Source organism: Myotis daubentonii, chromosome 8, assembly GCF_963259705.1.
Source record: "Myotis daubentonii chromosome 8, mMyoDau2.1, whole genome shotgun sequence".
Classification (NCBI taxonomy): Eukaryota; Metazoa; Chordata; class Mammalia; order Chiroptera; family Vespertilionidae; genus Myotis; species Myotis daubentonii.
This window is the reverse complement of record NC_081847.1, coordinates 34,614,998-34,639,430: the sequence shown is the minus strand read 5'-3', so window position 1 is coordinate 34,639,430 and position 24,433 is coordinate 34,614,998. Positions and strand designations below refer to the sequence as shown.

Below are 24,433 nucleotides of genomic sequence, written 5' to 3'. Positions count from 1 at the left end.
GGCGGGCGGGACCATAGAGAGCCCGCGGCACCGCCCCCTCCCCTGCCCGAGCGCCCGCTCGCGCGGCTCCCACAATGCACCGTACAATGGCCCGACCGCCGCCACTACCGGGGCCTGAGCGGGCCCGGCGGAGCCCGAGCGCGGCCCGGCCCGCAGTGCGGGGCCCCGAGCGCGGTGAGTGCCGGCGAGGGCCCCGGGGGACGGCGGGGAGCGGGGCGGGAGGCCGTCTCGTTGCGCCCGCGCGCCCGGCACCCGGAGCGGCGGCGCCCCTCTTCTTGGGCCCCTCAGCGCGGTCGTCCACACCCCCGGCCGGGGCCCCCTGTGCGTCAGCCGGGGCCCAGATAGGCCCCGCGGTGACGAAAACTCTCCCCGGACCAGCCACCGGGCTCTGGGGGCCGCGAAGAAACTCCACTGCGCCCCCCCTCCCGTCCGAGACTGGGAGCCGCAGCCCGAAGGGTCCACCGCCCCGGCCCCGGGTCCCTGGAGACCCAGACGAGCTGCACCTGCTCGCTCCCCCGGACACGCCTCCTCAGACCTGCCGACCCCCGCCCTGCCCGGAGCCCGCTCTGCACCCTCCGCTTCCTTTCCCAGAGCCTCGCCGCCCTGTTCGAGGCTGCCCGCAACCCCGGCAGGACCTACCCACGGTTCCCTCCGCCGCGACCCTCTTCCCGGACCTGAGGTCTCTCCTACCCCAACACCCGTTTCCAGACTCTTGAACTTCGGGGAATTCACTTGTGACTACCTGGAACCTTCCAGTCCGCATAATTCCCCAGTGTCTTTTTTTTTGCGGGGGGGGGGGGGGGTCCCTTAGAGATCCAGTTGGCTTGCTCATGATCCCTGGCCATACTCGCCCTTCCTTCCCGTCCCTGAGACCTCCAAACCGGTCCCCGAATGTGTTCCTTCCCCAGCAGCCATCCCCCCTTCTCCCCCTGCCCAGACCCAGGGGAATGAAACTTCTAGACTCCAGAAGCTGCCGGGGGAGCCAAGCGGGTCCCTGCAGTGCAGCCCCCCGCTGCGGCCCAGCCTGGTGGGGGAGGGACCAGTAAGGTGGACGCCATGGGGACAGCTGGCGTGGGGAGCTGGTGGTGCCTTCACCTGCCCGCGCGGCTTGTCACTGGCTTGTGTGTTTTTCCACCTGTCAGTTTAGGGCTGTGATAGAGGCTGGCCTTGGGTTTCTGGACACCCCCCCCCCCCCCCCCAGGTAGGGTCACCAGATTGGGACAGGGGTGGGGGTGGGCATCTAATCAGCTCTCCTCTTGGTGAAAATGGGGCCGCAGTGAGCGGCAGCCCTTTCCTCCAGGCTTCCTCGGCAGTGGGAGGCAGCGGGGATGGAGGACATCGCGAGCCAGAGGGACCCGAGAGAGGGCCCGTCCGAACGGACAGGACTGGCAGCCCCGGAGTAGACCCAAGCCCTGCTCATCCAGTCGGGTGTCTCCTGGAACGGATGATGCAAGGCGCCGCGACTCCCCGGCCCCTGTCATTTAACTCTCCCACCACTCCCCGTGTGTGAGCGCGAGCGCGCGTGCGGGGGCAGCTCTTCTCGTTCTCTGCGTCCCCCTGTTTCCCAGCCAGGCAGTGTGTCTTTTGGATTCATGTCTGGTGCCCAGGTCAGGATCTGTGTTGTTGGGTGTGTTTCTCCCCCCCCCCCCCCCCTTAAGTCTATTTATAATTTCCCAGTTGCTATTTTGGGTTCTGCTTAAGGGAAGATTCTATCCGCCCCAAGGAATGGGTTCCAGGGTGTGTTTCCTCCTCGGCAGGTGTTGAATTGAGTTCTTCAGATCCCCAAGTAGCTCTCAGGCAGGAGGGATAAAAGCTATTTTAGGGTAGTCACTGAAGTGGAGCTGTTAATCCTCTGTGGGTCTCTCCAGTTAAGAACACTTAGAGGTTAACCCTTTCCTTGCTGCAGGAGGGCTGTTTCTCCACAGCGTTTGAGAGGGTTGGGAGAACTCTAGTGCGGCAGGCAGCCGAAGGTGGGAACAGGCAACTCAATACAAAGGCAAAGATAATAGCTGCCTTTTGTTGGGTGCTTACTGCCAGAGAGGCCCTATGCTGAGCTCTTTGCATACCTGACTCACATAATCCTTACAACAAGCCTGTGAGGTTAGTATTTTTAGCTTTACAGATGAGGAAACAGGCTAATAATGGAGAAAGAACACAGTTTCTATAGAGATGATGTAACATCATAAAAACTAGTTTCATCAGAAGGCAGCGGGTATGATGGCTCACAACAGAGGACAGACAGGCTGGGGAGCAGTTGGTCTCCTTTCAGCTTCCAAAGGGGGCCTTACAGAGTTTTTAGCAGGCACTTGTATTTGTGGTACAGAGACTTAATAATAGAAGAGATGCCTCAAGTGAGAGAGCTCTGGCCCAGGAAGGTAAAGTAAAGAGGGACTGGTGAGGGGGGATGACTGAGGGTTAATTGTGAGGGGAAAAGGGGAAGGTTGCATTCTGGGGAGATGATGGGAAGGGAAGGAAGCTGAGGTCTGAAAAGTAACATTAAAGGGGAGGGGAAACAGTAGTCCTACTCAGGCCCCATGTGGGAAAGAGGCAGACACAAATTAGATGTCAGAGATGACACTGCGCGTATTCACACATTTTATATGTCAGATGCTTTCAGGAATATTACTTCACTTAATCCTCCATGAGAATATTATAGTTAAGGATAATAAATCTCGATTTTATTAAAAAAAATTTTTATAACCATTTATTTCAGCCAGATTGAGGTCAAGAAGCAAGATCTCAAATGTTCTCAATAAATCTCTATCTTAGAAATTGAGGAAACGGAGGTTCAGAGAAACAAAATAACCTGCCCATAGTTTCACAGCCAGTGAGTGGCAGCTCTTCTGATAGCAAGTCCAAGGTTCTTTCCACACTACCTCCCTCTTCAGATCAGGTGCCAGAAGGAATCTTGGGATGAAAATATACTGAGTTATACCAGTAACTGGGAGTGATTGTGTTTGTTTTATGGGAACAGGTTCTGTCAGCTTCTCTGTAGTTAAAGTTAGCATGTGAGACCAGAAGAGCAGCTTTGAAGGGAAGCAGAATTCTTTGACAGTTTTGCCAAGGAAGAACTGAAGGAATAGGCCTGACGTGAGAAAAGCTCAGGATTCCTTTGGAGGAGTGGAGTTTGCAGACAAAGGACAGAGGGAGAGAGACTAGATTCCCAAAAGGACTCCTTAAGGTAACACTAGCAGCTTTGGCCATCCAGCAGCTTTTCAATGACTGTAGGTAAGGACTTCCGCTGTGCCTTTTTAAAAGCTAGGGTGAGTAGGATCAGGGTGTTGGCTGTTTTCTTTTTAAAGCCATAGCCCCATTAAATGCAGATCAAGGCAAGCACATGGCTGCTGGCTTCCTCCTTTGGTTCTGTGAATACAACCTCATGAGCCTGTTTCCTAGAAGCCCATTACTCATACTAAATTGCTGTGTCTTGTTTGTGCTTGTTCAGGAGAACAGATGAGGTGGACGTGTGGGAGGTGGGGGATGTACTGTTCTCTTTCTGAGTTTGTGCGGAATTTCCAGGGCTAGGCTCCCCTCTCACATTAGCCAGGATGGTACAACTTGCTTCCCTCTGGCTGCTATTCCCAACTTTCCAGAGGTTGAGGTGCATGATTTCAGATATCAAGAGGAAGCAGAATTTGACTTTGAAGGTAAAGGAAATCCCCTCCAAATTAGACATTCAAATTTGAGCTTCCTATCTACTCAATTCCAAGGTGCATAGTAATCGCTGATATTATAAACAGGTAATTCCACCCTTGTGAAGAAGGAGGATACTTAAACAATGAAAGCAGGACATCAGGGACCTTTGAGGTTTATAATGAAGCAGGTAAATATGCCTTTACTCAAAGGCTCAAGTGGGACTAGTTTTTGGTGCTACCTATACCTCACCAGCATGTGATTCATGCAAAGTGCAGCCACCTTTGTGCAGATCATTCTAGGCAAATCTCCACACATGATGAGGAAATGTTTATCATATTACATTGCAACGTTTCTTCAACAAGTGGAATGGTTTCTGAACAGGACATACATAGCTCATGTTAATGATGAGCAAAGCTCTCTAGAGCATGAACCCGCTGATCCTATCATCTCGTTCAAGGCCAGTCTGTTGGATGAATGGTCACTGTAAGCAGCAGTTGCTAATGAGCTGAGCAAGCATTCTGTGGCTCACAGCTAGTGTGTATGGTTGGAGCCCTCCCCAGATTCTCGTGGACAACCCCCAGCTACCATCTCTGCTCCCTTCACATGGAAAGGTCTCATGACCATATTTTGGCATGACCTCTTCAAAGGGAATCCCTGTTGCAGCAAATTGCATTGCAATTGGTACTCTGTGATGAGCTTGTGAGTGTGAATGTGGATCTGTTGTCCCCTTTTGAGTCAGTTTGGTAACTCCTGTCCTCTTCCTCTGAGTTGATGTTAGGAAAGAAGTACTGACACCTGCTCCAGCCTCTCCCCTCCCCAGTCCCTACCCCTTCTATTCAATAAAAGAAAGGAGCATACTTCAGGGTAATGGCTCCACACTTTGGAAGTGCTATAACCCAGTTTAACCCAGTTTAAACCAGAACTTCCTGAGCCTAAGTTAAGCCTATGAGAATCAACTTATATTCAACGATTAACTTACTCACCTAAAAGAAAGTTGAGGGTCCTTTTCTAGGTGCTAGGTGTATGGAGATGAAAGAGATGATCTGAGCCGTCAAAGAATCAGAGTTTGGAGGAGGAGACTAAGTTCTAATGCAAGTATGTTGTTAACCTGCTCGTAATGGAGAAATGAATGTGCACTATGAAGGTCTATAGGAGGGGCCACTCAGCAACTTGGGGTATCGGACAGGCTTTGTTAAAGAAGCATGGTCTGGGCCTGAGACAAAAAGACTCAGAGAAGCAGTGGAGGGCAGGATGGGACCAGCACTGGTTTAGTGGAAATGCTGAGTGTGCTGTTGCCTCCTCAGATAGAATCTCTTGATGTTGATGTGCTGCTAAGAAACACATCTGGCCCGGCTGGTGTGGCTCAATGGATTGAGCTTCGTCCCATGGACCAAGAGGTCCCCAGTTCGATTCCCTGTCAGAGCACATGCTCAGGCTGTGGGCTTGATCCCCAGTAGGGGGCATGCAGGAGGCATATTTAAAACAAAACAAAACAAAATCTGTCACAGGGGCTGACTTTTCAGGGTGTAAATTTCCTAAGTAAAGGCTTTTCCTTCTTTTCTGTTGCCTTTTGGGCATTTTATTGCTCCTTAACACCTCCACGAGTAGGAGAATTGTGGAAAGTAGTGGGTGAGGGGGAGTTAGGGTAAAGAGGAGGAAGAGGATATGCTGCAATCTCTAAGTTTAATGGAAAGGATGTGAAAGAGAAATTAGAAGAGAAAGTTTGGAGTTTAGGGCTTTTATTTTCTCAGATTATCTTGTTTCCAGTAGCCTAGGTGGTACTAATGAATAATGGTTACCACTAAGCATTTATTAGGTTCCCAGCCTTTGCTGAATGTTTTATATTATCTCATTTAATCTTCAAAACATTCTTATGATTTAAGAGATTACTAAGCTTATTTTGTATATGAGGAAACAGTTCAGGGAAGTATTTGGAAGGGCCGGGATTGGAACGGGTTTCTGTTTGTCTCCAGAACCCATATTTCCATGGTATTTGGCTCCCTAACACCAGATGTTCTGATATTTCAGGTGAAGAGATTGTTTTCTGAAGCCTGCGTTGGAAGCTGTGACAGCAGAGAGCCTGTGTGAAGCCGATGGGGAGGCTTTCTGAGTAACATGGCCCTTCGCCATTAGCCCTGCCATGACCACATTTTTCACCAGCGTCCCCCCCTGGATTCAAGATGCAAAGCAGGAGGAGGAAGTGGGCTGGAAAATAGTCCCCAGGCCTCGGGGCCGGGAGGCAGAGAGTCAAGTGAAGTGCCAATGTGAAATCTCGGGGACACCCTTCTCAAATGGGGAGAAGCTGAGGCCTCACAGCCTTCCCCATCCAGAGCAGAGACCATATAGCTGCCCTCAGCTGCACTGTGGCAAGTCTTTTGCCTCCAAGTATAAGCTGTATAGGTAGGTGACACTCCCATACCTCTTCCTGTCCTGAGGGTCCCGGAGGACAAAGCCAGAGACTCCACTGCGTGTGGCAGAAGAGGAGAGGTTAATTTGTCTCATAAATGTGCCCTGAATTCCAACCATTTGGGGTCACTCACTTAAAAATAATGGTGGTGTTTTTTTATTCAAACACTAGAATATGTTGGGTTCAATATCAGATAGCCATGAACAAACTAGATTGAACATTTTTTTCTATACCAGTTTCCCCACTCCTGTAAGGTAACAGTGAAAATCTTAGCCAGAAATTAGGAATCCATCTTAGAACTTTAGACGGTAAAGGAGATGCTGTGATCCAATCTATAAATTTTAAAGTGGAGGCTCAGAGTGGGGAAGTAACTTACCCAAGGTCACATAGCTTCTTAGGTACTACAGTGCCTCTTCTACTAAACCATCCAAATGATTACTTCTGTGTCTGTAGAGTCCCTGGTGTCCTCTGGGTCAGTGGCTTTCCTGAAACTTGTAAGCCCAAGAACCCCTGCTGAAGTGAAATTGAATGTAAGCAGAGCAGCTTTGAAGAGAAAGGGGCCAGCTAAAAGCAATTTTGATTTTATCTTTGCTTTTCTATTAGAGGAACATGAACATGCCCTTTACAAATGAGATAAGCTGCCTGGTGCAGTTTTTTATCTATTCATCTATCATGATTGATTGAGCTCCTGGTATATACCAGGCACAGATAGATGGGAATGCTGGCCCTCCTTGAGTTTACTGTCTTAATGTAGACAGAGAGCAAATAGGTAAATATATGAACAAGATGACCACAGAAAGCCTCAGTTCCTTCTCTGGAAAACAGTTGATAGGAAGGAGCTAAAACAGGTAACAGGGTAGTAGGTGCCCAGAATTGCCCACGTGACAGTTCTGTGGGCCTCAGGAACGCTTTGATTCTGTGCTCCTATGTCTTAGGTAGACTCCACTTGGAGCTGTCCTGTTAGACCATCTTTTTTTTTGAGAATTTTTATGTGTTTATTTGAACCAAAGTGATGATACATGCCGGGGAGTGTGAGCTCAAATGCTCCCTCTAAAACCGTCCTGGTGACAGTCTAGGTGACTGGGAGGCTGTAAGAAGGTCCGAGTCCAGGAGGCAGGACCTCTGACTCCACCTATTGTGTGACCTTGGGTGAGTCACCGAACCTCTGAGCTCCAGTTTCTTCACTTGCCAAACAAGGGAAGTGGGCTGTGGGTCACTCAGCACTTCTCATCTGTTATCATGTCAGTTATGTCATAGGAGGTCAACAGTAATCCTCATACGTGTGAGCATGAGAGGAATGGGCAGGTTTGATGCTCTTTAGGTAGAAAAGATCACTGGGTGCCATACTAGAGACAGTGGTGGCATTCCTAAGTGAGCCCAGTTCTCAAGAAGGTCTGTGTTTAAATGTAGTTTCTGCCACTTACTGGTGGGTGGGACTGCTCTATGCTTTCAGCCTCTTATGGGGAACAAGGTTAATGACTCAGCTCACACTGGGCCTAGCAAATGGTGGGCCCTAAAAGTCTTGCTGAGTTGATTCTGAATGTATTATGGAGCTCTGGATTGTAATTCCTAGACTGAGCTGTTTTCCAGCCAGCAGGGGGCAGGTAAACCAATGGACACTGATATACCATGAAAACATTTAAAATATGTTGCTGGTTTACATGGCAAACAATTTAAATGGTACAAATGGGCATGCAGTGAAAAATGAATGGTCCTCACATTTAAAGTCACTATTCTCCTCCCCAAAGGCACCCGGAGAGGTGAGGGGGAGGGTCAGTTTCTTATGTGTCCTTGCTGAGGCATTCAAACATGTATCCCTTTTTATTTTCACAAGGGATTGTATTGCATACATTATATTGAACTTCCTTTTTTGACTCAGCCCCAGATCAGGAAGTATATCTAAACCTCATTTTCCCTTTATTGTGTCATTTAAAAAATTTTAAATATAATTTATTAAAAAGGAAATACATTCACATAATTAGAAAGGTACTAAAAGATACAATGAAAATGCTCCATCACACCCATAAGCCGCATGTGTCTTCTCACCAAAGGCAACCAGTGTTGTCAGTTTCTTTTATATCCTTCCAGAAATATTTTAAGCACATATAAGCAAACTTATACATATTTCCCTCTTTTTGTATGCATAGTGCCAGTCTATATGCAGTCTTCTGTCTCCTTGCTTTTCCCCATTTACTATATTTTAGGAGCTTTTCCCTGTGGGTACATGGAAAGCTGCCTCATTTTTAAAAGTTGAGTTATTTTATGAATTTATTATAATTTATTTAACCAGTTCCCTATTGATGAATATTTAGGTTGTTCCTGATGTTTTGCTACTAAATATACAAGGCTGAAAGAAAATAGTATATACAGGGTGGGGCAAAGTAGGTTTATAGTATGAGTACATGGAATAGTTTATTGTATTATTATTTATTAATTATTGTATTGTTTTTCATACAGACAACTGTAACCCTACTTTTGCCCCCCACCCTATATTTGATTCTTCAGGTGGGCAGAGATATCTAGAATATAGTTGGCGTGGTATTCCATCCATTCCATTGCATGGCCCTATCATAATTTTTATATCTAGTTCCCTGATAATGGGCACCTCAGTTGTCTGGCCAGCCCTTGTGATCTCGTCTTTCTTTTCCTCCATCCCTATCCCAGGCACATGGCTACCCACTCAGCCCAAAAACCACACCAGTGCATGTACTGTGATAAGATGTTTCACCGCAAGGACCATCTCCGGAACCACCTGCAGACCCACGACCCCAACAAAGAGGCTCTTCACTGTTCCGAGTGCGGTAAGAATTACAATACGAAGCTGGGCTACCGGCGCCATCTGGCCATGCATGCCGCTAGCAACGGTGACCTCAGCTGTAAGGTGTGCCTGCAGACCTTTGAGAGTACCCAGGCCCTGCTAGAGCACCTGAAGGCCCACTCACGCCGGGTAGCAGGGGGTGCCAAGGAAAAGAAGCATCCCTGTGACCACTGTGACCGGCGCTTCTATACTCGTAAGGATGTGCGGAGGCACCTGGTGGTGCACACAGGCCGAAAGGACTTCCTATGCCAGTACTGTGCCCAGCGGTTTGGCCGCAAGGACCACCTGACACGGCATGTCAAGAAGAGCCACTCGCAGGAGCTGCTCAAAATTAAGACAGAGCCAGTGGACATGTTAGGCCTACTCAGCTGCAGTTCCACAGTCAGTGTGAAGGAAGAGCTGAGCCCAGTGCTGTGCATGGCCTCTCGGGACATGATGGGGGCCAAGGCCTTCCCTAGTATGTTACCCATGGGCATGTATGGCGCCCACATCCCTCCCATGCCCAGTGCAGGCATGCCACACTCCCTGGTGCACAACACGCTGCCCATGGGTATGAGCTATCCTCTGGAATCTTCACCTATCTCTTCTCCAGCTCAGCTTCCTCCAAAATACCAGCTTGGATCTACCTCATACTTGCCCGACAAATTGCCCAAAGTGGAGGTGGATAGTTTTATGGCGGAACTTCCTGGAAGCCTGTCTCTTTCATCCGCAGAACCCCAGCCCGCCTCACCTCAGCCGGCGGCAGCTGCGGCCCTCCTAGATGAAGCACTGCTCACCAAGAGCCCCGCCAACCTCTCTGAGGCCCTCTGCGCTGCTAATGTGGACTTCTCCCACTTACTGGGCTTTCTTCCACTCAACCTGCCCTCGTGTAACCCTCCTGGGGCCACAGGAGGCCTGGTCATGGGCTACTCCCAGGCTGAGGCACAGCCCCTGCTCACCACATTGCAAGCTCAGCCTCAAGATTCCCCGGGATCTGGGGGACCTCTGAACTTTGGGCCTCTACACTCCTTGCCTCCTGTTTTCACCTCTGGCCTGAGCACCACCACCCTGCCTCGTTTCCACCAGGCATTCCAGTAGCCCCCAAGGAGGCCCTCAGCTCAGTCTTGAACTCTGTCAGGGCGCTTCAGTACCCATCCTATCTGTATCCCCCATAAAGGCAGCTGAGCTTTCAGAGCTGGGTTCAAACAGAAAAAATCCAGTATCTGTATGGAGCACTTGGTTTGGGGGCTCAGGCTCCAGGATCAGTTCCAAGAGGAACTTTGAGCCCCAACCCCATGAAAAGATCACATACTATAGGACTTCAGGTATTTTTACTTTTTTTTTTTTTTATCTGAATCGGGAGCCACACTTAGTCCTCTCTTTCTCCAAAGTGTCAGAACCTCATTCTCTTTGGAGAAGGGGTGACCTGTTGGAGACACAGGGTTTCACTTTGGATGACCTCGAGAAAAATAGCCGAAGAAGCCGCCTTCTGGTCCCAACCTGCAGACCCCACACAGTTGGTCAGGCCCTGATGACAGAGGGTCACTTGGCTCCATCACCTGCTTCCAACCAGCGGGCAGGAGAGAAGGCCTCTATTCTTCCCCATCATCCCATCCCTCCTGTACCAGCACCTCCATTTTCAGTCAGTGTTGTCCAGCAACGGTACTGTTTACACAGTCGCTTCAGACACACCATTTCACCTCCCTTGCCGAGCTGTTAGCCTTACAATGATTGCAGTGAACATTGTTTACACACCGTGAATTCATTCCCACCAGTCCATTCCAGTTGGCACCAGCTGGAACCTTTTGGTACCTGGTGTTAACTGGAGCCCTGTTTACAAGGCGGAGTCAGGTCTCGCTGACTTCTCTTCACTTGAGGTCATATTTTTCCCCTGTGGGGAAATAAACTGACTTTGGACTGCTTCAGTCTCTGCCATCTTCCATGACTGTATCTGTTCCTGCCTTCCTCAGCAGTGTCTGCAGGAGACAGGCAAGAAGATTGGAGCCGTTTTCTCACAGGTCTGCAATTCTACTTTTCTCCAAGTATACATCATGACCCCCTCATTCTCCTCCTGAACTGGGGAGGGGAAGAAATAAAAGGCATGCCCACTTCCATCACCTCCCCATTCCCTAACCCCTACCCTGAGCATCATGAGCTGTTATCATGAGTCTTAGAAGGAGGGGCTTCGGTTCTAGGCTGGTGTGAATAGCAACGGAGAGGGTGTGAACCCCTCATTTGTCTCCTAACTGTCCCTTTTCCAGGAAGTTGTGGAACTGTAGGAAGAGGAGTTTTCAGAAAGTTAGGACTGGGCAGATAGTTGAGTCCTAACTTATGGGTGCATCATTGCTTCCCACACCAAACTTTTCTTACCCACAGTGTCCCTCCTCTCTCCTCTACTTTGCAGTTCCCTTGGACTCAGGGCCACTGTACATAGGCTTTTCTGCTCTCCATCAAAGAACTTCCACCTTCCTCTTGTGGCCCCCATCAGCTTTGCCCCCAATACTCAGCAAGATTACTTGCAACAAATGATTAGTTCTTCTGACTTGTGGGGCTCTCTGCCACAGACAGCACAGCCCTTGCCCATCCGAACCCCATCCCTGCTTCATCTCAGTTCTGCATGGGCACTCTTCCCACTCATGGAAGGGAGATAGCTCAGGGACCACCAATGTGGGACTCTCCTGAGATACCTCCACTCTGATTCAGAAACACACTTCTACCTCTTTACTGTTAACTCCTACAGATGCAGCCAGCAGTTTCTGGGCACTTCTCATGGCAGGTGCCTCGTGCTGGCTTCTCCACTAGGATTTCAGGACAAACTACCGAGGAACTGCCTCAGCCTCCTCCCAGTCCTCCCCTTCTTCCCCTTCCATCTAGATAACTTAGGTCTATCATCAGAAACTGAGCAGGTCCAAGACCCAGGCTTCTGCTTCAGCCCAGGCCAGTACTCTTTGTTTGAGGTGAAAGCCTTAAAATGTAGCTCTCTAGCCGTTGATTGGAAGCAATGTCGAGTGACTAAGCATGTTTTGATTTAGGCAGGGTATCTTGGGATACCTTTAAAAAATAAAACCAGATATAAATATCTGGCAAGGTTGGAATCAGACTAGGTAATTTGCTTCTAAAAATTAGTTTCAGTGAGTCCCAGGGACTGATTAAGGTTTATTTTAAAAAAAGCGTCCACCTTGGTACGCAGCCACCTCCTGCATGCTGTGCATGTTATTGGGACTCGTATTACAGGAAATGGTATGTGAGGATCCAAGCAGGACTCGGTGCTGCCATTCTCCTTGTCTCTGGTCTTCATCACTAGACCCAGTAACCCTTTACCACCTTCCCTGCACCCTTCCTTTACAGAGGAAAACGGGCCTCTGGCCACAGAATATAGACTCAGGCTGTTAGGGGAGAACCCTCCTTTCTGCCTGCTCTTTCCTGTCCCTTCCTTGAATCCTCTCCGCCATTAGTGATACTGGGAAACTCATAGGACAGGCAGAGCAACTATTTAAAACCTTGTAATTGGAGCCTTGCCTCCTCCCCTTCTTTCCCTCCTGCTCCCTTTCCTCTTCCTCAGTGCCCTCACCACCTACAAGGAATTTCCCTATCACTGTGAACTTTGCAAATGCAGAGGAACATCTGCCTTTACTTTTTTTTTTTTTTTTTACCATAGCCACCTAGCTGTTCCTTAAACCTTCCTTTCCATAATTTAAAAAAAAAAAAAAAAAAAAAAAGCCTTATTGACCTGGTTGTTCAAAGGATAAGAATAGCTTTATCCTACACTCAGTACCAAACCCACTTCAGTACCCTTACTGAGGCCATGAAAGCCTGAGGGGTATGTGGCAGAGACCAAACAGGGACCAGGAAAAAGGGGTAATGCCCCCTTTCCCCACCATCTCCTCGAACTTCTGTCAGCAATGAGCTTCCCTGATTGGGGCAGACACCTCCCACCCTGTACAGTAGCTGGTCACCGTTGAGTGCAGTCCTGGGGGCCAGAGGATAGCATGCCAACTCTGCCGGCACCAAGGATCTGTGCACATCTCAAAGAGGCGAGAGGGAAAGGAGCACCGATGAGTTCCCACCCCCCAACCTTTTACAAATGGCATTTTGTTAATGGAAATCTAGAAAGCAGGTGTGATTACTTTTTTTGCTCGTAGATATTGTCCTAAGTTGAAATTCTCCTACTACCCTAAACTTTCCCCTAGTAGCCCTTTAAATCCACCCCTTCTTTTTGGTAGTTGTTTTCTCCACCCCTCTTCTACCTCCCCTCTTTATCTAGGAGCTGTTTGTAAACACGACTTTTTTTTAAAACAATTTATATTGTACAGGATCAATATTTTACTTCTAACAAGGATATTTATGTAATAAACTTTGCCTTAGGCAGGTGTTGGCCAGAAAAATCCAGATTCCTCTGGGACCCCAGCCTGGCCTCTCCTGGAACTCTGAACCTGCTGTGGAAGGAATTGGCTGTGACCTTCACCACTGGAGAGTAGGGGCTGTGGCTGGGGAAGAGGGTGTTGTGGTTCTGACAGGAGAAGGAGTCACCATAATCTAGTGCCTCTGTTGAGGTGTTTGGAAGAAGTATTCTATTCCAGTTTCTTTAGATATAAGCTGATTTTCTTAGCTGATTCTCCCCATGTGCACATCTCCCGCTCTGAATATTCGGCACTAGAGCTCCTGAAACACCACTTCTCCTACGCCCCCTCCCTCCCAGTGGTCAAGGCTTTGGAGCCTCTCTTTCGTAATGCCAGATTATTTAAAGAGAAAGATACAAGACAAAAACCTTCTAGCACTTTGTAAACACAGTGAATAACCTCTTGGAGTATTTTTGGCTTTATATAAAACAAGGTTTTTAATTGTAAAATATAAGTGCCATTAGAAAATGCACAGGGCATATCTTTGTTAAAGTAGATTTTCAATGTTTTACAGAATTACATTTTCAAAAAAAAGTTTTTATAATGAAGTTGTTTATTAAAAACTTCTGAATGATGTGTTTGGAAGTTGTGAACCTATCTGATTGATTGGGAAAGGGCTGGAGAGAGCCTGGGGGGAGAATTGGAACCTCCAAACATCCTTAGCATCTAAGGAGATGATGAATATAGGACAGGAATGATCTACACTTTGGCACCTAGAAACTTTGCAATTTGAAATAAAAGATCTAGGGTGCCTTTGAGGTAAGTGGCATCATTTATCACTTAATCTTGGATGCAAAGGTCAGGAAAATCAAATTGGCTTAATGAAATTTCATGAAACTGGAAACGCCAGATGTAGATTACTCTTTAGGTTAGGATTGATCCAGCAGTTCAGAAGGTTGGTCTGAGCATTCTCATTTCTTTCTGCCCTATCTTGCGCAGTTGTGACTGCATCCTCAGGGCCTACGAAGTGGCTTGTCCCTTTGTGTAGGAGTAGAATGCTGCTATGATTCCAGACCTGTTATTCTCACACAGTGCTGACCAGGAAAAGAAAGGGAGTCCTTTTATTCACAAAAGCCCCAGGAAGCATCTCCTGTCTCATTGGCCTTGATGGGATTCTGTGCCATCCCCAAACCAGTCACCAAAAGCCAGTGACGACGGGAAAATGTGTTTCTCAGAGGAAATTTGGGGTACTATTATGAAGAATGAATGGATACTGGTTGTCCAAGAAAAATGTTATCCACTGCTCACGGTGCACAACTGGTAAGTAACAGGGCTAGGACCTGACCTTGCTCACTTGTGCCGATCCATTAGGTTCAGACAAACTGTTGAGAGGCTGACATGGCTTGGCCAGTTGCTAATAAAGGTAGTTATCACTATCCTGGGTCCATCACTTGTGCTGAAATCCTCCCATCCAGGGCTCAGACTGAGCTTGCTTTTCTGTGGTCTGAAGCCAGTGTCCTTAGCCAAGCAGTGCAACTCTGGAGTCCAACCCAGGAGTCCAAGGGGCATTAACAAGTATTAATGTGTGTAACAGGTGTTTTGTGTAAAAAGGGCAGTGGGCGGGCCCTTCATCTCTTTGGCCTTCCACTTGACAAATGTTCACTGTCCATCTCAGTGGGTCAGATCTCTGGCTAGCGCCCCAGTGAAATCCACCTTGCCCTCTTGGGGAGTTTGTGCCCCAGGATGGGCCTGCGGGCTCAGACTATCTTACCCATTGCGCCAGGGGAGGATGAAGGCTTTCTGGAGGAGGTGGCAAAAATTCAAGGCAGAACAGGGACATAGGTATACTCACCGCCACAGGCTACAAGTTTTGAAGCCAAGACCACAGGAACACATGCAATTGTAGGATCAGGGCTTCAGGGACTGGTCCATCCAATCTCTTAACCCAGTGGTCGGCAAACCGCGGCTCGCGAGCCACGTGCGGCTCTTTGGCCCCTTGACTGTGGCTCTTCCACCAAATACCACGTGTGGGCGTGGGCGTGCATGTACAGTGCGACTGAAACTTTGTGGCCCATGCGAAGAAGTCAGTTTTCGGAAAGGAGATGGAGGAAACAAGTATACAAGACGAGTGTGGAGGAGAGTTGGAAGGGGTCGACCTCAGCGAACGTACCTCAATCAGACTGAGGACGTTTTTAGCAAAGGCCAGCTTAGGAGTACCCTAATTAAGCTGATAACAATGTACCTACCTATATAGTTTTAAAAAATTTGCCTCTTAAGAGAAATTTCAATCATTGTACTGTTGATATTTGGCTCTGTTGACTAATGAGTTTGCCGACCACTGTCTTAACCTATTCAAGCACGGACACACCCTGCACTTTAGACTCGAGTTCACATTTGTGAAATGTTTGGTACAGAGCAGAGGGGTAACCCCGGAGTCTAAGTCAAATTGTCTACCTTTCAGCCTACTGGCCCAGAAGGGCCCCGCTGGTGAGGAGGAAACCAGGCAGATGCCACTTGCTCCCTGGTTGGCAGTACTTGAGACCCTCCCTTGCCCCAGAACCTCTTACTCTGACCTTGTTTCTCCTTTCTTCACATAGTTTGAGCACCTCCATGTGCTCGTCAATTGTCAATTACTGTCAATTCAGCACGCCGTTTGGTTGCAAGGGATACCTCTGCATACGCCTGAGTAATTTATCCAGTGCAAAGCTGCCCCAAAGCCGCAGAGGACTGAGGGCACCTGGAGACTCGCACCTGCCCACCGCAGATGGCGGGAACGGTAATCGCCTGGCCTGGTAGCTGTGATGGAGGATTCTGTCTATAACCGGGGGTTGGGCTTGACCCCGATGCTTACTCCGAGCTGCTCCTTGCTTGGTACACCCCCGCACTTCACCACCAGCGCCTTACTAATACGCGGCCAGTTCTGTCTGGCACCTGATGTTTCATCCCCACCGCGAAGTTCCCTGCTCCTCCGCCAGGCCTGGCCCTTCGCGACCCCAGCCTACCCACCTCTGTCTCTTCCTCCCCACCCTACCCCGCCTCCCCTCTCGCAGCCGGGCGACCCTAGCGAATCACATCCCAATAAGAGCGCGCGAGGTGGCTGAGCGCGCCAGGGAGTTGGAGACCACACGTTCCGCCAGCCGCCACTCTCCAGGAGTCCCCTGTGTTGCCCGAACTCCCCCCACCCCTCACCCCCCAGACCCTTCAGGCCAGAGGCTTCTGCAGGTGAAGGCGGAGGAGGGTGCGGAAGTCCTGGAAACCACCGCGCGCCTGCCGCCTGGCCCGGCACAAGAGCGGGGACTCGCGCCTGGCCTTGGGGGCTTGGGCGCGAGAAGCAGGGGAATGCGGGCACCCAGACTCGCAGCCGCCCTGGGACCACCTCGCCAGGTCCTGGGAGCCGGGAAGCGGCCTCCGCAGCGACTGATCGTAACCTGGAAACCGGCCTTATTGGGGGTGAGGCCGCAAAAGCCTGTGGCGCAGAGGGGTGGGGGGCTCGTGCTGAAGCGGGGCGGGAAGGCGGAGGAAGTGATTACTGAGGAGGGCGCCATCTTCTTGGAGGAGGCCTATTGGGAGGTGCAAGAGCAGCAGGAGGCAGAGAAGCTGGAGGTAAGGACGGAGGCACAGGAAGGACCGGTACCTCTAAACCTTGATGGCCCAGTTATGGACCCACTGGAGGCCATCCAATGGGAGCTGGAGGCCATGAGTGCCCAGGCCCACTGGGCCTATCTGCAGCTTGAGCGCAGGTTTGGGCGCATGCACCTCGCCCTTAGGAGCTTCTTCATCCAGAATATTCCTGGCTTCTGGGTCACCACCTTCCTGAACAACCCGCAGCTGTCAGCCATGATTAGCCCCATCCCTGTCTGCTGCTTTGTCCCACGTGCACCTCAAAAATTACTGTGTGAGTGAATGACTATTCAGATGTGTCAGAGTGTTATGCTGGGCTCTGACAACATGGTTCTTACCCAAGGATTTCAGTAGGGCAGAGAAAAGTGGGGGCAATGAAGGGTGACCTTATTATAATTTGTCATTTAGCTGGAACACATCTGGGAGCGAAAGGGACATTACTAATAATTACCCTGGGACAAGAGGCCTAACTGGCACATAATGGTCATCTCAAAGAGAGAGAACCCAACTAAAGCCCAGCTTGGCATACAGCTCACCCCAACTGTGTGTGATGTGTGTGGTCACAAGGTGGAGACCCCTCTGAAATCAGACACTAAAGCTGGGCTTTTAAGAATGGGCAGTAGTTTAGAAAGTGGGGCAGGAGAAGGGAATTCCTGACAGCCAACAGCATGACCAAAGGCACTGAGATAGAGAAATGCATGATGTGTTCAGGGCCCGGAGTGTGGCTGTTTGGGAGAGGCAGGCTAGATGAGTAGGTTCAGGCCATTTTCTGGAAGTAGAAACTGAGTGCAAAAACTCAGGTTTTATCTCATGGCTAGAGGGTCAAATGTGGTTTGGAGGTGGGAGAGCTCACAGGGCAGCTGGAGGCAAGGAGAGACGATACCAGCTCTGTAGTATCTTCAGCTTGCATCTTGCCCATCTTCCAGGAAGCTCTCCATGACTGCCCTAGCCCACAACAACTTCGGCCGCCTCCCAAAGACACCTAGTACTTTAATATTGGACACCAGTCCCTGTGTGGGTTGTACCCTCTAGGTTTCTCTTGTGCCAAATACCTGTCCTTGATGCTCCCAGGGTGAGCCTCAAAGCGTCCTGCCTGCCCTGAACCTACCTGGTGGGTAGATGGACTTTGGTTCCTGCAGCCCAAATTTAGGCCAAGCTGAATCCTGTATGTCCTTAGGCCCAAGACAATGGTGCTTACCAAAACAAGTGCCTACCTGATCTTTCTGCTGCATGACCAGTGGCATGCTGCCTTCACACGGAGCCTGGCCTCGGCAAGTGTGTGTCCCCGCCACACTTCTGGAGCACGAGTCTCGTTCTCAGAGCCCACTCCTGCTTGCTCACGCATTCAGGTCCAGAGTCACTCATTTGTTTATCCACACATTGTAGCACTGCCTCTGTACTGGGCACTGGGGACACAAGACGACTCTATTCAGGTCTCTGCCCTCAGTGAGCTCAAGAGTCCACTGAGGCTGAAAACAGTGATAACTACTGACATTTAGTGAGCACCTACTATGTACCAGGTGCTTACAAAGATATAGCAGCCAGAGTGGCTCTCTAAACCATGTGTTGGGCCATGTCCTTTCTCTGCTCCAAACCTTCCAAGGGGTCTGATTGGATGCAAGAGGAAAAGACAACATGCTTCTTATGGTCTGTAAGACGCTCATGATCTGACCTCGCCATCTCTCCAATTTTATTTCCCATGCTTTTCCTCCTTCCGGTGACACCAGCCTTCTGCTAATCTTCAAACCTGTCTTAAGACCTTGCTTGCTCTTCCCTCCACTTGGAACCTTTTCTAGATATTTGCATGGCAGGCTTCTCAATTCAGTAAGGTCTAAACTCATCTATTGCAATTTCATCTCTTCAGGGAAGTCTTTCCTGACCACCCTTTCTGAAAAAACACCATCACTCTCCTTCCCTTTTCTCTGATTTGGGCTTTATTATAAGACTTACAACCATCTGACATTATATCGTGTATTTATTTATAGATCTGCCTTTTTCTCTACACTCACGGGGACTTTGTTTTTATTCACTGCTGGACGCTATTCTATGTGAGGGGTGTTCACCTAGAACCGTGGTCGGCCAACTACAGCTCGCGAACCACATGCGTCTCTTTGGCCCCTTGAGCGTGGCTCTTCCTAAGCCTTAGGAGTACCCTAATTAAGTTAATAACAATGTACCTACCTATATAGTTTAAGCTTAAAAAATTTGGCCCTCAAAAGAAATTTCAGTCGTTGTACTGTTGATATCTGGCTCTGTTGGCTAATGAGTTTGCCGACCACTGACCTAGAATATCATCCAGCACAGTGGGGGGCTCAGAAACTCTGAGGAATGAATTCTTCGAGGTTCAGGAGGGTCTTCCAGGTGGGCAAGGAGAAAACTATCTTTAGAGATAGGAACTCTGTATGGCCTGAGGCAACTCTTTTCCAGGCAGTCTCTGGAGTTGAAGTGATGTCTTTGGACCCCTTCCAGGCCCTTCTACTGAGAGATGGCCACTTGGCTCACACGTGCTCCCAGGATGGCGAGGAGGGGCTTCCTGCTTCGCGGTGAAGAGCAAACACAAGCCTGTGCTCACCTCTGCTCTAAGAGATCAGCCCTGTTCTATTGGCCTGGGAAGGACCTTTGAACAAGTTCTTTTCAATCAGAAAAATATGTCCAGAAACTATAGATAGCAACTAGTTGCTACCTGTAACTGTGCTGATTACAGCTTGGGGGACTTTGATATTTTGCTCCACGGACATGATTTCAGCACAAAAATTAAAGGAAGTCTCTGGTGTCTGCTTGCCCTGCGAACTAAATATTGACTTGGGTCGGTGAACTTTGAGGCCCCCAGCATCAGAGCTGACTAAGGATCCCAAGGGCGTGGCCTGTGGTGGAGCAGGCACCAGCTGGAAGGCCGATGGACCCGTGAGCTCCCGATTCTAGTGTGGCCTTGGGCATGTCTTCTGACAGCTCTCAAGAACTCGGGATTCCTTAAAGGGAGGAAAAATCCCTTTAAGATGCTGTCCCCTCCACATAAGATCTCCAGCTCTCCAGGTGGCTGGCTCAGTTACAATACTTTTGGTTGCATCTAACAGAAGCTTTAAGTTTGACTTAACACATTTTTTTTTTCTTACCTGAACATCCAGAGGTAAGATGGGCTGTTTGATTCAGCAGCTCAATGATGTCTTCAAGGACTTGGGCCGCCTTCTCCGCTCCGCCATCTTTCTGTTGGTTCCACTCTCAGGTTGGTACCAAGATGGTGGCAATAGCTCCAAGGGGCACTTTGGAATATGGCAGCTCCAGAGAAGGCTGATTTGTCTTCCCATGACACCCTTCAAATGAAGGGAACCTTTCCCAGAAGCCACGCTAGACTCTCAAGATCTTGTATGTAACTGGCTACAACAGGGTAACATGTCCACTCTTGAATCAGTTATTGGTGAGAGGGAGCATGGACACTATTTCCATGACTTGCTTGGACCAAGCATCGGTGAAATGGATGTGTGCCCACAATGTCTAGTGGGATAACTGGGACCATCATCTCTAGGAGCTCACAGTCATAATTCGGCCTTTCTGTGGGTCCCCCAAGATGGCATTTTCCTGCTATAATGGTACTCTGGGTTAGAGGGTACTGGCTTCTGGCTAGCATAGGTCCAGTTACAAGGCTTCTGGTCTTAGAGCAGTGATGGCGAACCTTTTGAGCTCAGCGTGTCGGCATTTTGAAAAACCCTAACTCAGGGGTCCTCAAACTACGGCCCGTGGGCCACATGCAAGTACAAATATTGTATTTGTTCCCGTTCTGTTTTTTTACTTCAAAATAAGATATGTGCAGTGTGCATAGGAATTTGTTAATAGTTTTTTTTTTAACTATAGTCCGGCCCTCCAACGGTCTGAGGGACAGTGAACTGGCCCCGTTTAAAAAGTTTGAGGACCCCTGCCCTAACTTAACTCTGGTGCAGTGTCACATATAGAAATTTTTTGATATTTGCAACCATAGTAAAACAAAGATTTAGCCCTTGAGCCTGACGCTAGCAGCCGAGAAGGCGGGGGCCGGGGTAGAGGGAAACTGGGAACCGGAAGTGAAGGCAGATTGCCTCCTTCATCGCTGTTGCTGCCGCCATACGCGTTCGCCTTGCTCAGCTCTTCTGTCAGAAACTAGTGTATCTTCTGTTCCTTAAGCCCCCACTTTCCTCCTCTGTTTTCACTTAATCTGCGTGAACCCGTCCCGAGACCCTCCCTCCTCCCTGGCCGGCCCAGCTGTGGCGGAGAACGATGTGGACAACGAGCTCTTGGACTATGAAGATGACGAGGTGGAGACCGCAGCCGGGGGAGACGGGGCTGAGGCCCCCACCAAGAAGGATGTGAAGGGCTCCTACGTCTCCATCCATAGCTCTGGCTTCCGCGACTTCCTCCTCAAGCCAGAGCTGCTCCGAGCCATTGTTGACTGTGGCTTTGAGCATCCATCAGAAGTTCAGCATGAGTGCATCCCTCAGGCCATTCTGGGAATGGACGTCTTATGCCAGGCCAAGTCGGGCATGGGAAAGACGGCAGTGTTTGTGCTGGCCACACTGCAGCAGCTGGAGCCAGTTCCTGGGCAGGTGTCTGTGCTGGTGATGTGTCACACCCAGGAGCTGGCTTTTCAGATCAGCAAGGAGTATGAGCGCTTCTCTAAGTACATGCCCAATGTCAAGGTGGTGGTGTTTTTTGGAGGTCTGTCCATCAAGAAGGATGAAGAGGTGCTGAAGAAGAACTGCCCGCATATCGTCGTGGGGACCCCTGGCCGCATCCTAGCCTTAGCTCGAAATAAGAGCCTCAACCTCAAACACATTAAACACTTTATCTTGGATGAATGCGATAAGATGCTTGAACAACTCGACATGCGTCGTCGGGATGTCCAGGAAATTTTTCGCATGACCTCCCACGAGAAGCAAGTCATGATGTTCAGTGCCACCCTGAGCAAAGAGATCCGCCCCGTCTGCCGCAAGTTCATGCAGGACCCAATGGAGATCTTCGTGGATGATGAGACGAGGCTGACGCTGCACGGGTTGCAGCAGTACTACGTGACACTGAAGGACAACGAGAAGAGCCGGAAGTGCTCTGACCTTTTGGATGTCCTTGAGTTCAACCAGGTGGTGATCTTTGTGAAGTCTGTGCAGCGCTGCATCGCCCCGGCCCGCTCCAGGTGGAGCAGAACTTCCCAGCCATCGCCATCCACCGCGGGACGCCCCGGGAGGAGAGGCTTTCTCGGTATCAGCACGACGAATTCTTGTGGCTACCAACCTGTTTGGCCGAGGCATGGACATCGAGGGGGTGAACACTGCCTTTAATTACGACGTGCCTGAGGACTCCGACACCTGCCTGCATCTGGTGGCTAGAGCAGGCCAGTTTGGTACCAAGGGTTTGGCCATCACGTTTGTGTCAGATGAGAATGATGCCAAGATCCTCAATGATGTGCAGGATCGCTTTGAGGTCAATATTAGTGAGCTGCCTGATGAGATAGACATCTCCTCCTACATTGAACAGACACGATAGAGGACACATCGCCTGTTCTGGAATGTGATAGTCTGCCCCTCTTCAGGAGATGACACCAGGCGTGGGGGTGAAGGAGACACTACTGTCCCTACCCCTGACAGCCCAGCCCCACCCCATGCCTTCCCTCCTTTGCATCACCACTTCTACATCCGTTTCCGTATTTGTGAGAACTTTTTTTTTTTTTTTTTTTTTTTTTTAAATATATTTTATTGATTTTTCACAGAGAGGAAGGGAGAGAGATAGAGAGCTAGAAACATCGATGAGAGAGAAACATCGATCAGCTGCCTCCTGCACACCCCCCACTGGGGGATGTGCCCGCAACCCAGGTACATGCCCTTGACCGGAATCGAACCTGGGACCCCTCAGTCCGCAGGCCGACGCTCTATCCACTGAGCCAAACCGGTTTCGGCTGAGAACTTTTTTTTAACAAAACAAAAAACATGCGTCTGTGGTGTCTAAAAAATAAACACAAAACAAAGATTTATATTTTTGATATTTATTTTATATATTTAAATGCCATTTAACAAAGAAAAATCAACCAAAAAAATGAGTTCGTGTGTCACCTGACACGCGTGTCATAGGTTCGCCATCACTGTCTTAGAGAGCTCCTTAAGTCCAGCCAAGTCATTGCCAAGCTAAGATTCTTGGGAGTCAGGCCCTTTAGACTCACTTTTGTTGAGTGAGGAGGGAATAACTGACTGAGCACCTAGTGTGAGTGACCCTTTGACTTAATAGAACTCATACAGTCCTTCTCAGACACCTTGTGATCTTATAGGTGAAAAAGCTGGTAGTAGAGACTTCTCTTTTTAGCCAAGCTGGAATTACAGGGATCATATTTATCCTTCCACCTGAAGCAACCAGAAAAAAAAACAGACCAAATACATGAAACAGTGGTTTTCCGGGCTCTGGACATTGACCAAAAAGGACAGTGATCCCAGGCAGGTAAACAAGCAAGGTAAGCCCTATGATTGCCCTAGCTTTCTGCCCTAAGGGAGCTTTCAGGCTGTAGCATAAGGACGGGGGACTGAAGTGGAGCCAGTGCACTGAGTTGAGGAGACAGTGCAGAGAGTTCAGGTAGACCAAAGCAATGAGTCCTAGGACAAAATGCCAGAGAATGAACGAGAGCTGCGGAGAAACTCCTGGAGAGCTAAGAGGGTCTCCTTGAATATTCAGCAGAAAACTGATCGGCACAAGCCTGTGGGGAAACTATCTGAGGCCAGGTAAAGAACCATCAGGAGAGATGAAAGGGAATAGAACAGTCTCTATTCCCACCAGCCATGGCACTGGGGACAATGTCATGGGGGCATTGAGGAGAATACTTAGAAAAGTCTCAGTATTGGCCAATAACTAACCCTAGAATAAGCACTGTTCTGAAATTGCCTTAAAAAATCCTATGAGCAAGACTCAAAAAGATCAAACCATTTCCAGTAACTTAACTGTCCCAGAACAAAGCTCACAGGGATTTATGGGATTACAAAAACATTCAGCACCTAACAAGGTAAAACCCACAACATCTGGATAATAAAGATTGTCAGTCCTGTAAAGTTCCAAGCAACATAATTCACAATGAGGAAATAAGCAATAAACACCAACCCACAACTGAAACAGAGGTTAAAATGAGCAGATAAAAACATTAAACGTTATTGCTGCATTCCACATCTTAAAAAAGTTAAATGGAGCCTCACATATATGGTCAAATGATTTTTGACGAAGGTGCCAAAACCATTCAATGGGGGAAAGGACAATCTTTTCAACAAATTGTGCTGGGAAAACTGGGTTTCTACATAGAAAAGAATAAAGTTGGGCCTGGCTGGTGTGGCTCAGTGGTTGAGTGTTGACCTATGAACCAGGAGGTCAAGATTCGATTCCTGATTGGGGCACATGCCCAAGTGGTGGGCTTGATCCCCAGTAGGGGGTGTACAGGAGGCAGCCAATCAATGATTCTCATCATTGATGTTTTTATCTCTCCCTCTCCCTTCCTCTCTGAAATCAATAAAAAAAAATATTAAAAAAAGTCGGACCCTTACCTTATACCACACACAAAAATAAATTCAAAATAGATCAAAGACTTAAGTGTAATATCTAAAACTATAAAATCCTTAGAAGAAAACAAGGGAAAAGCTT

General features: G+C 49.0%; 2 protein-coding genes and 1 pseudogene across 3 annotated transcripts; all 3 read left to right on the top strand.

Annotated features, from left to right (window-relative positions):
• The first annotated feature begins 21 nt into the window (after positions 1 to 21).
• PLAGL2 (PLAG1 like zinc finger 2) lies at positions 22 to 13,816 on the top strand. Of its 2 annotated transcripts, XM_059705879.1 has the most exons (3): positions 24 to 174; positions 5,665 to 6,036; positions 8,708 to 13,816. In XM_059705879.1, the coding sequence occupies exons 2-3, from the start codon at positions 5,777 to 5,779 to the stop codon at positions 9,936 to 9,938; spliced, it is 1,491 nt and encodes a 496-aa protein (XP_059561862.1). In that variant the 5' UTR covers positions 24 to 174; positions 5,665 to 5,776; the 3' UTR covers positions 9,939 to 13,816. The 2 variants fall into 2 exon arrangements, with proteins under 2 accessions (XP_059561863.1, XP_059561862.1); XM_059705880.1 differs by lacking the exon at positions 5,665 to 6,036 and having other exon boundaries at positions 22 to 174.
• Positions 13,817 to 13,946: 130 nt separating this feature from the next.
• On the top strand, positions 13,947 to 18,758 carry LOC132239513 (putative testis-specific Y-encoded-like protein 3; annotated as a pseudogene).
• Positions 18,759 to 19,933: 1,175 nt separating this feature from the next.
• On the top strand, positions 19,934 to 22,487 carry LOC132240179 (spliceosome RNA helicase DDX39B-like). The gene is given in 4 exon segments (XM_059707503.1): positions 19,934 to 20,024; positions 20,957 to 21,949; positions 21,952 to 22,029; positions 22,032 to 22,487. Coding segments are annotated over 4 exon segments (1,440 nt in total). The 3' UTR covers positions 22,310 to 22,487.
• Positions 22,488 to 24,433: the final 1,946 nt, after the last annotated feature.

Coding starts and splice junctions, on each gene's coding strand:
- PLAGL2 (XM_059705879.1), top strand. CDS start 5,777: ATGACCACATTTTTCACCAGCGTCCCCCCCTGGATTCAAGATGCAAAG. Junction 6,037..8,707: donor TCCAAGTATAAGCTGTATAG/GTAGGTGACACT, acceptor TCCCTATCCCAG/GCACATGGCTACCCACTCAG.